This window comes from Cucurbita moschata, unplaced genomic scaffold (genome assembly GCF_002738365.1).
Source record: "Cucurbita moschata cultivar Rifu unplaced genomic scaffold, Cmos_1.0 Cmo_Scf00028, whole genome shotgun sequence".
NCBI classification, from domain to species: Eukaryota; Viridiplantae; Streptophyta; class Magnoliopsida; order Cucurbitales; family Cucurbitaceae; genus Cucurbita; species Cucurbita moschata.
The window spans coordinates 1,347,001-1,358,051 of record NW_019268544.1 but is presented as its reverse complement, the minus strand read 5'-3'; the positions used below and the strand labels follow the sequence as shown (position 1 = coordinate 1,358,051).

Here is an 11,051-nt window from a genome sequence, read left to right as displayed (position 1 = left end):
CGTACCTCTCGCATGCTAAGCGAGCGCTCTACCATATGAGCTACACCCCCATTGGTGGTCCAAAATAAATACATTTTTTCGAAGATTAAGGTAATTATATTTTTGTGTCTAAAAAAACGAGAATGTTCAATCTATAAAAATGGAGGTGCGGGGAATCGAACCCCGTACCTCTCGCATGCAAAGCGAGCGCTCTACCATATGAGCTACACCCCCATTGGTGGTTCAAAATAAATACATTTTTTCGAAGATTAAGGTAATTATATTTTTGTGTCTAAAAAAACGAGAATGTTAAATCTACAAAAATGGAGATGCGGGGAATCGAACCCCGTACCTCTCGCATGCGAAGCGAGCGCTCTACCATATGAGCTACACCCCCATTGGGGGTCCAAAATAAATATATTTTTTCAAAGATTAAGGTAATTATATTTTTGTGTCCAAAAAATTGAGAATGTTATATCTATTGGAAAATAGAAATGCAGAAGATCAAACCTCGTGCCTCTCTCACATATGAAGCTAATGTTCTATCACATGGGAGATACATTTTTTAAAATATTGAGTAATTATATTTTTGCATCCAAAAAAAATTGTGGAAATTATATTTTTCATCTAAATATATAATAATAATAATAATAATAATAAAAGTGGGTATCAAATTTCATACCTCTTACATACAAAGCTAGCGATCTACCACATGGAGTGAGGAACTAATACAAACGAGCTCGTAACTTTGCAATGGAACAATTGTTCGGTACAAGAATGATAAAAAAAATGATTAGCGAAAATAAAAAATAAAAAAATCTATATTTTTGTAAATAAAAAAAATAAAACCTAAATTTAACTTAATATTTAAAAAAAAAAAGTGAAGAAAAACATTGAAGTAGATATTGATGGGTAAGGTTATCCTTGAGAACGTAATCTCTATCCTGTTCACATGTTATGTTTGGAATTTATTCCAACAACTTGCATATATATATATATATATATATATATATATATATATATATATATATATATATATATATATATGTATATGTATTTATAAAAATAATCTATCTCGATATCTCGAACAAAATTCTACCATAGAAAATTTAATTCCATAAATATTATAATACTCTGCATAATAACTACAGGTGTTAAAAAAATCAATCTAACTCGTATCATTTCAATTGGATTATAAACTTATTTGAATTGAATTCAGATAAAAAAAAAATATATGAATTGAGTTGATTTATGGAATCAAAACGACCTGAATATTAAAAAATATATATTTTTGGTTACGTATACTTATTTTATTTTTATTTCATTTCATAATTTTGGCTCAAAATCCTACCCATCTGTTCATATCTGTTCATAGCTTTCAATGAAATTGATGATATCATATTCTCATATCCACTATTATTAATGCAATAGTCAAACAGATCTTAATTGTTCTACCAATATATTGGGACCAATAATAAATAAGCCTCCATTAATGTACTTTTTTTTTTTCGATATTCGTGGGCCTAGATCAATCTTGCCATAATAATTTGCATTGTCAAGCTTCATCAATATCAAATTTATCAATGGCTACCTACTTCAAAAGCTAAGAGTATCTTAACGAGACATTCACACTGTGACAACTTCTCAATTTCTATTAGATGTGAATCGAAAAATTTTGGGGTGGTTAGAAAATTATTGACCCGAAAATCTCAATTAACCCAATTGTACGACTTGGGTTGGGTTATAAATTTATTTGGGTTAGATTTCGTTCAATAAATGAAGGCTTTATGGGTTGAGTTGGGTTGGTTAGTACGATTGCGTTGTTATTTATTTTCTAACAAATTTAAAAAATAATTTATAACTATTTAAATGACCCATCTTTTTTAAATGAATGAAAATAAGAAAATAGATATTTTATTCACTAATTATTTACTTTTAATAAAAATAAAAATTTGAATAAACGACCTAAAAACTCGAACTAACCTAATTAAAAAAATTTACAAACCCGAACAATTAGATTGACACTACAAAATATTCAAATTCGACCCAACTCGATTCCCGAGTACCACAAGAAAAATTGTCAAACCCTAATAATTACTTAATAAATATTCAAAAAACTTTACATTTTCACTCATATATCAAATGGGGTAAAACTTTCTATCTTTGGGTTAATAAATACCTATTCTAATAAATACGTTATTTTAGAAAATCAACCATATATTTAAAATTGCGTTAGATCTAAATTACTCATTAAACTCGCTTTTATTAATTTAATCGTCGTCATCTTGCCCACACTAGCTCTAGCGTTGATCATCGTTCATCATAATTGTCGCCATTGACTTTAACAAGCTTCATTACTATCACCGGCGATTCACAATCGTAACCCTAAAGTTATTCTTCAAGTGTGGAACGAAGACAAGTTTTTTTTTTTTTTTGTGCAACACGAACACGTTGTCAGCTCCATCTCCAACATCCTCACATCGGATCACTTTGTCGTCATCTTCTTTCGCATCAGTGAGTTTCTCCCTCGATCATTTTTTTCTCTATCTCTCTCTCTCTCTCGCATAAGCACCCATTTTTCGTGCGACCTAAACGTCTGTCGATCGGTTAAGTCAAATCGGCAGTAGGCACGAGTTTTAAGCGGCCAAAAATCCTAAAATAAAAAAAAAAAAAATTTATTACTTTTCTTAGATTTTTATTTTGATTAAAAAAATATTGGACGTTGACATAAGGAAATAAGTTAAATGAAGGCTTTATTTATTGCTTTAGGTGACAATGAAGGAAAATGGCCTAAATCGGCCAGCTTATCTCTCATTGGTCAGAAGCAATAAATACACCTTTATTTAAAATATTAAATATGCAATTTAAAAATATAAGTTTATATGACTCATGTGGCCAAAAAAGGCTAATTTAGATCATTTGCCTAATTTTAATTAAATAAGTATATGACACCCTCAAATTCTTTGAGTAGGTAATTTAACATAAATACCCCTAATGATTTAGATTTGAGATCGTATACGGGTCTTAATAATCATACTTCAATAATAATTGACATGAATTCTTGTGATGCTCGAGTAGAAAGGGTACATGAACGAACCAATATCACATTCAAATATAAAGTGATCTTGAGAATAGAATGGTTGAGAAAGATTTACAAGAATTGAAATTACTACTTATATCAACAATGATTGTGTCATTCCCTAGCAGAAAGTCGATAGGGTTATGCACTTCATAAAGTGTTTAAAGGTGCGTTTGTGATAGCCTACGCATAGGTCCCAAAAAAGAACGTGCTACCCTCGACCCTCTTTTCGGTAGATGAGAGAGGGATGAAATGACTTGCTTTCATTAACATTTGGTGAAGGTGCATAACTTCTTTTGACGGGGCTGATCCCAAAAGAGATCTTTTTTTCGAGTTATGAAATCACTTAGGTTGAAAAACAAGTCGATGATGCCATAAGTCAAACGGGCGGATGAAGCAAGAGTCCTGCATCCCACTCACACAAAAGAAGGGATCATCTCCACTATAATTGGTTGATCTTATCTCCTTATTAGTGGCCCAAGTCTACATCTTCTTTCTCAGTGACTCAATTATAAAAACTTCTAAAAATAAGCATAGGATCAATTCTATGTTAAGTGACCTTTCTAAAAGTTTTTTTTTTCTAGAAAATATGTAAGTGAGAAACAAAGCATATTAAAATAACTCTCGTATTGGTTTATAGGAACAGTAATCTTCCCTCTTAAAAATAACAAGCAAATAACACAGTCATGTTATCGAAAAATGTCAGAGGGTTAAGTTGAATATGGAAGCAATATTAAAATGATATCATTAAGCTTAGCCCACCATAGTTTTTTGATATCTAAAATGATTGGTCAAAGTTGGAGAGCTACCCATCTCATCACTTTCCCCAAAGATCATGTCACCCATCTTGTTTTGGTATAAATACCCTTCCAACTCCAACTCTCTTGGAGAATGAACCAAAAAGATAGAGAGATTGTTCTAAAACAGATTACAAAATGGGCATAAAGCTGTCTAAGAGTAAGAGATCATCCCATTTCAAAGCCAACAACACAACCTCCTTTCTAATTCAAGGTATGTATATATACGTATATATAATCTAATCTTTCTCCACGATTTTTTCTCATTTTTCTTCGTTTTTGTTCTTTCTACTTAGACTTTTTTTTTTCCCTCGAAATTTATAAATTTGAAATACGTTCAAACATGTTTTTATAGTTAAGTTTTCTTGTTCTGTATTACACGTCGAAGAAAAATATGTAAAAAATAAAATAGAAGAAAAAAGTTGAAAAATTGGAGCTAGTTCATAGTAGGTTCGAGTAAAAAAATACGTAGTAAAAACAAAATTTTACAAAAATAGATTGATTTTGAACATTAAATGGATTTATTCATGAAGCATTATAGGGTCTAATAAGTAATAAACATGGTTGTGGCTCTTTTTGTAATAATAATAATAATAATGATAATAATAAATAAAGAGAACCAATTATAAAGGGATCCATATTTTATTTATTTTTAATTTAAAAATGGATTCAATTTGATTTGGAATTTCAAGAAACTCAAAGTTGAATTCCATGGTTTGAATGCTTTAGCTTCTAAAATCAATTTCCATTATTAAGCAAATAAATGACGTGGCATTTTTAATATCAAAATTCTTGTAAACCATACCTTTAACTGGAATAATATTAATATTCAAGAAAAATCGAACCAATGATTTCTTAATTTAAAAAATTAAATAATTTTTCCTGTAGTTATGGTGAACCATTAACCTATTTTACTGAGTTGTACCAATTCTCTTATGGTGCATAAGCGGGAATGCTAGAAGACTTTACCCAAATGAGCTGAGACGAGTCGAGCCTATCATAGCGTCTCATGATACTAAATGGGTAATTATCATAATATGTGTTAGGATAATACATGTGATTCACATTTTTACGTGCGGTCTTTGTAATTAAATAATAATTATAATACATAAATCAATTTTAACTTTTAAAGTTGTGAGATTTAATTTTTTTTTAAATAATCCAATAAATATTATTCTTACAAGTCTCATCCATTTTAATTTTTAAAATTTAGAGATTTATTTCATATATATAAAAATAATACATTTAAAAATATGGTTTCATTTATGAAATTAAAAGTTTAAAACGGCAGAATTTTACAATATTGGTCAATTTTCACAATTTTCAAATTTCAATGTTCAATGCTTTGACAATTATTTTTTATTTTAAAAAATAAAATAATATTAAAAAAAAGGAAACCAAGCAACCGTGTTGCTGTGGGAGATCCAATTTTCCAAATCTCCTATTTATTTATTATTTTATTAAACAATTTCCAATTGCAAAATTGGACCCATTTTCGTATTTCCAATGTTCTGCCTTTCCCAAACGTCGCCACCTGATTTTTTCTACCAAGATTTTATTTTATTTATATAATTATAATTAAATTATAATGGACCTCTTGTATTAAATAATTTAACGTGGATATAAAATTATTTTATTAGTATTTTTGTTTGAAGGTTGAGATAATTTTAAACTCGTGGGTCTGTATTAAAATTTATCAATTTATTTTTTTACATTTATTTCTTCTTCTTCTTTTTTTTTTCATGTTTATATAATAAATTGGATTTTTTTTCTAGAAAATATTTCTAGAGTTTTTTTTTTTTTAGAATAAAGAGTTTGTAGAATTAATTTCACAAAACAAAACATATACATAGACACCCATTTTCACACTTGCTCATTAATACATGAGTTATTCCTTTTATTTCCGATTTATTTTTAGACGAAATTTCATGTTTATTTAATATGGTATCAAAATCTATGAACCCTGAAAAAAAATTGGGATCCAAGAATAGCCGACCTAAAGAAGCTCCAATAGAGAAACCTTGTAAGATAAAAAGAAAAAATCAATTCAAAATAGTGAAGTTAAAAAAGTGACGATTCAGAATTGTGAACTTAAAAAACACCATTATAGGAACTCACAATTTTTATAAGATATATGATTAAATTCGAGATGTTTTTCTAGAAGACCAAACGAGCACTTTAGGAAATCTAATATTATAAAATACAATTATCTTATTATTATTATTATTATTCTAAGGCTTATTATTTTCAAATATCTATTTGTTGTCCAATCAAACGGCCGAAAATGTGTATAAACCCACCGGAAATCCAAACTTTCCAAGCTTTCCAAAACCTCGTCCACCGTCCACAACTTCACTTATTTATAACTTCGTTGTTTTTCTTCTAAAGCTAAAGCCATGGAGTTGAAGGTGGAGAAGCCCACGTTGAGAAAAGCTCCCCATGTCGGTGAAACTTACAGGAGTGCCAGAGTGTATGCAGAAGCCGCCGGAGAAGATGAAAAAAGTGGCAGCACTGTCCATACTGGCGACGGAGATTATCAAGTTTGCAGTCGGTCGAGGACGTTTCAGACGGTGAAGATCGATGGCGTTCCTTTCTCCGGCAAGGTGGAGGAAAGGCTTGATTGGTTGCGTTCTCAGATTATAGGTGGAGATGCAGAGTTTGATTCTCCATTTGGAGAAAGGAGATTGTGTTATGCTGATCATACAGCTTCTGGTCGTTCTCTTCGTTATATTGAAGATTTCATCCTCAGAAACGTTCTTCCCTTTTATGGTTAGTTCTATATTTCTCTATCTAACATTTAAATTCTGATTTTAGAACTTAGAAGGGGTTGGCTATATCAATTCATGCATATTATGCATTATATCATGCCATTATCTGATTCTGCATATATACAAACAACACGGTTATACAAACAACACGGTTAGACAGACGAACATGACTCTCCACAATGGTATGATATTTTCCACTTTGAGCATAAGTTCTCATGACTTTGCTTTGAGTTTCCCCAAAAGGCCTCATACCGGAAAGAATATTCTTTGATTATAAACCCATGTTCATTCCCTAAATTAGTCGATACGAGACTTTCATCATCCAACACTCACAGGATGAACTCAAAATGTGTATATATATATATATAAAAGAAGAAAAATTATTATCAAACAGAACAACTGATAAAGTAATCCAATGGATTACGTACCATATCTGCAGGCAACACGCACACATGCGACAGCTACGTAGGCCAGCATACAACAAAGATGGTGACCGATGCAACGACGTACATCAAGAGGTACTTGGGCGGTGGAGAAGAAGAAGCACTTCTATTCTGTGGACAAGGCACAACGTCTGCCATTAAAAGACTGCAAGAGGTGATGGGCATTGCAGTGCCATCCATTCTGAGGGAGAGGGTAATAGAGACCCTAAAGGAAGAAGAAAGGTGGGTAGTTTTTGTTGGACCTTATGAGCATCACTCCAACCTCCTCTCATGGCGGCAGAGTTTGGCTGAGGTGGTGGAGATTGGAATGGATGAGAATGGGCTTTTAGACGTTGAGATGCTCAGATCTCAACTTGAGGCATATAAGAAAGCTGGAAATAGGCCAATTTTGGGATCTTTCTCAGCTTGTAGTAATGTCACTGGAATTTATTCAGATACAAGAGCTATTTCTACACTTCTTCATCAATATGGAGGCCATGTTTGCTTTGATTTTGCTGCAAGGTACCTGAATTTCACACGTTAACTTGAATCAAAGCATCAACTAAGAATGATTATTGAATCTGTTCGTTTGTGGTGCAGTGGTCCTTACGTGCAAATTGATATGCGGTCGGGGGAAATCGATGGCTATGATGCTATTTTCTTAAGTACACATAAGTTTCTTGGAGGACCTGGCTCACCTGGAATCCTTCTGATGAACAAAAGTCTTTATAAATTGAAATCATCTCCTCCATCAACTTGTGGGGGTGGCACTGTGAACTATGTCAATGGCTTCAGTGAAAAGGTAAATGAAAAACTCACCCAATTTAAATTGTGTTTTGAACAGAATCCGATTGGTCGAAACTGAAAATTCGGCATATTTTGATGCGTTTCCTTGTTCTCTGGAAAATTTTCTGCAGGACACACTGTATTATGAAGACATAGAAGAGAGGGAAAATGGTGGAACACCACAGATTATAGGAATAATTAGAGCAGCTTTGGCTTTTTGGGTAAAAGAATACATCACCTACCAAGAGATAGAGAAGCGAGAGCACCAGTATGTAGAAAGGGGTTTGAAGAAACTTCACCAGAATAGAAACATCTGCATTTTAGGGAGGACGTCTTCTAAGCGACAGGCCATATTATCTTTTATCATTTACTCTTCGACGAACTCGTCGCTCAACTGTATCACAGATAAATTATGTACAACTAACATCAGAGAAAAGGATGAAAAGCTTTACATGTGGGGAGAGATGGGGTGTATGAGAGCAAAACCTCTTCATGGTCCTTTTGTTGCAGCACTCCTGAGCGACCTGTTCGGCATTCAGGCTCGTGGGGGATGCAGTTGTGCGGGACCTTATGGTCACAAACTGCTAAACATTGATGAAGCATGCTCGCACGCGTACAGATCTGCCATTGCTAAGGTATAATCAGATTGACCTTTCAATTCTGCATACCATGAAACAATTAGATTTGTCCCGAATCTTTGAATTTGATCTTTAACAATTTAACAGGGGTATGCTGGAATAAAACCTGGATGGACAAGAGTAAGCTTTCCCTACTACATGCCAAATGAGGAGTTTGAGTTCATTTTAAAAGCTTTGGAATTCATAGCTGATTATGGACAAAGATTCCTTCCCTTGTATGCCTTCAATTTGAGAACTGGGAGCTGGACTCTGAAGAAAAAAGACCTCGCCAACCTACTCGAAAAGGAGAATTACAGTAATGGTCAGATCTTAACATTAGAAAACCAGTGTGCCAATGCAGAGGCTAAGTTAGCAGCAATAGTATGCAAACATAAATCATATTTAGAATCTGCCAAAAAAATTGCCAATCTCCTCCCCAAGTTCCCTCCCGAGAGAAAACTTCACGAGGACATTGAATCCTCTGTATTATACTTCAGAATCTAGAAGAAAATAAAAATAAAATAACACTATTAAACATAGAATAGATCATATCTGTACATAGTAAAATAATATACTGATTTACTTGTTATTTGTTACCAAATCTATGATTTCATGGTTTGTTGCAATGTAATTCTCATTATACACATCTATAAATACATGAGATCGCGACCCATATAGGTCACAGTGCCATTCAACCTAACAAACACATCTTAGTTGCGTTGTAATTTTGGTTAGCATAAACAATGCACTTTGCCCACTTCTCCAGTTATCACAATCCCCTCCTTTCAAGTTAACAGCGTCCTAATTTATAGAATTCTTAAACAATACGAACAAAGCATAAATGAAAGGAAGAAAATGCTTCTCGTTTATAAATATTAATTATGATGTGGTGTGTACAAAACCTTGTGAAAAGAAATCGAGAAAAACTTTAATCTAAACCAACTAAAAATGATATGATCCAACAAACAAATGACTAAAGCAGAGTTATTAACCAACTGGACAAACTTTACATAAATCAGACAGGAAATGTTCAAAAAATTGATCAAGGATGTTTCTTTACCGACTCTTCTCCAAAGATCCAAGTGCACTGCGCTTGAGTGGTGGTATAGTTATCTTCCTAGGAACTCCCAGATCACAAGGTATCAACCTTGCATATATTGGTCTCATCAAGTTATCAATCCAAAGATATAACGCAACAGAGAGTGTTAGAGACATAGAACAACAAGAATGTCTTAAAAGCTAATTTACAACAAAAATGTCTTAAAAGGCACAAGAAATTTTGTAATATCTCTTTCGTTTTTTACAGTGGAGTTTTTTTTTTTTTTTTTTTTTTTTTTTTTTTTTTTTTGTTTTCTTTTTTCCTTTTTCTTGCTTCTAAATAAACTAAACAAGAAAAATGTGCACGCGTTCTAAAATATAAAGAGAATGTACTGAGACTACCTGACATTGTTTGGCCATAATTTGAGTACTCAATGAACTGGACATTGCTTGCAATCACTCAAATTAATTTTGTGCGAGTTCTCGGGATCTCTTTCAGTTCCCTTTAATTTTCCCCGCATGGTCAGTAAGGCCCTACCAACTAGAAGCCATTACAAGCTGCCTCTCTAATTGCAAATTCACCTTCCTCTGAAGCTCTTTCAACTTGTTTACCCGTTGTCGCTCAGCATCCTTTAATTTCTGAAAAACTCAAGACTCGCATACATGAGATTAAGAAAAAAGTTCGAGAATCAAATCAGTATCGGCTAAACCTAGGAAAGAAGTTCTTAAATTGTTGATAAACATATGTGCAGACACGCGTTGAATCGCTGACAGCCAAACATATGACTAATCTATTGATTCTCATTAGAAACGACGGTGTCTGCTCAACAAACGGAGTCATTGCAGAATTAAAGACCACAAACAGAACGATTATTGCATCAAACGCCTTCCACGCAATGCTACTTTTAATCGTGAAGTAGAAGTTCGTTTCCTGAACATAACTTTCAATTTCAGGAGCTGGAGACCACTTCTCTCGTGTTCAACGTCAAGTAACATGTCAGCCTCTTCCACATATTCAGTAAAATGCGTGCGAACATTAAATTACTCTTGATGTTCTCATATATCTCATTTATAAACATCAATCCAAATTTAAAGGCATAAATGAGGAAAAACCTCGAATAGCTGAGCAGACTCGACGTCTTCCTCCACATTTGTGGACGCTACCACCGCATCCGTGTCCGAACTTGAAGCTTTTGAAGTGAAAACTCGATGATTACAGAACTTCTGGAAAGTAGAAATGCGGTTTCGGGAGCGATCTTTGGTAGCTGAACCATGATTGCTACACGATGAAGAACAGGATGAAACTAGCTTAATTCGACAAAGAGATGAAGCAGTGGGAAGAACAGGATGATAAAATTGGATGAATCAAGTGCGTTTGATGCCATAAACATCATTATTCCAGCATTTGAGAACGCCTTCTACTCTTCTTTCTGGTTGTCTGGCGCGCTTCTCACCTTCGTGAGGAAACAGACGAACGGTGGTCGTACTGAATGAAGTTTTATCAGAGGTTTTTGTGTATGAAAAAAAGAAAAAGTGAATATATATATATATATATATATATATAT

The 11,051-nt window shown here is 33.1% G+C and overlaps 1 protein-coding gene, 1 long non-coding RNA gene and 2 other non-coding genes across 8 annotated transcripts; 1 reads left to right on the top strand and 3 right to left on the bottom strand.

The window, feature by feature from the left end:
- Positions 1-140: 140 nt before the first annotated feature.
- Positions 141-213, bottom strand: TRNAA-UGC. The gene has a single exon. It is a non-coding gene; the product is annotated as a tRNA-Ala (tRNA).
- A 90-nt stretch (positions 214-303) lies between these two features.
- TRNAA-CGC lies at positions 304-376 on the bottom strand. The gene has a single exon. It is a non-coding gene; the product is annotated as a tRNA-Ala (tRNA).
- A 3,582-nt stretch (positions 377-3,958) lies between these two features.
- On the top strand, positions 3,959-8,985 carry LOC111463617. Of its 2 annotated transcripts, none has more exons than XM_023107635.1 (6): positions 3,959-4,069; positions 6,244-6,624; positions 7,063-7,567; positions 7,646-7,847; positions 7,963-8,466; positions 8,557-8,985. In XM_023107635.1, the coding sequence occupies exons 1-6, from the start codon at positions 3,994-3,996 to the stop codon at positions 8,950-8,952; spliced, it is 2,064 nt and encodes a 687-aa protein (XP_022963403.1). In that variant the 5' UTR covers positions 3,959-3,993; the 3' UTR covers positions 8,953-8,985. The 2 variants fall into 2 exon arrangements, with proteins under 2 accessions (XP_022963403.1, XP_022963404.1); XM_023107636.1 differs by lacking the exon at positions 3,959-4,069 and adding an exon at positions 4,803-4,878.
- Positions 7,459-11,012, bottom strand: LOC111463618. Of its 4 annotated transcripts, none has more exons than XR_002713904.1 (9): positions 10,600-11,012; positions 9,889-10,125; positions 9,509-9,595; positions 8,576-8,742; positions 8,318-8,491; positions 8,074-8,225; positions 7,865-7,956; positions 7,656-7,754; positions 7,475-7,571 (listed from the first exon to the last, which is right to left on the bottom strand). It is a non-coding gene; the product is annotated as an uncharacterized LOC111463618 (long non-coding RNA). The 4 variants fall into 4 exon arrangements; XR_002713905.1 differs by having other exon boundaries at positions 8,131-8,225; XR_002713907.1 differs by having other exon boundaries at positions 7,459-7,571; positions 7,744-7,956.
- Between the last annotated feature and the right edge of the window lie 39 nt (positions 11,013-11,051).

What these genes read in the sequence shown, in the direction of transcription:
- LOC111463617 (XM_023107635.1), top strand. Translation starts at nt 3,994, where the DNA reads ATGGGCATAAAGCTGTCTAAGAGTAAGAGATCATCCCATTTCAAAGCC. An exon ending in TCAATGGCTTCAGTGAAAAG is followed by an intron (nt 7,848 to 7,962) that starts GTAAATGAAAAA and finishes AATTTTCTGCAG; the next exon opens with GACACACTGTATTATGAAGA. An exon ending in ACAGATCTGCCATTGCTAAG is followed by an intron (nt 8,467 to 8,556) that starts GTATAATCAGAT and finishes ACAATTTAACAG; the next exon opens with GGGTATGCTGGAATAAAACC.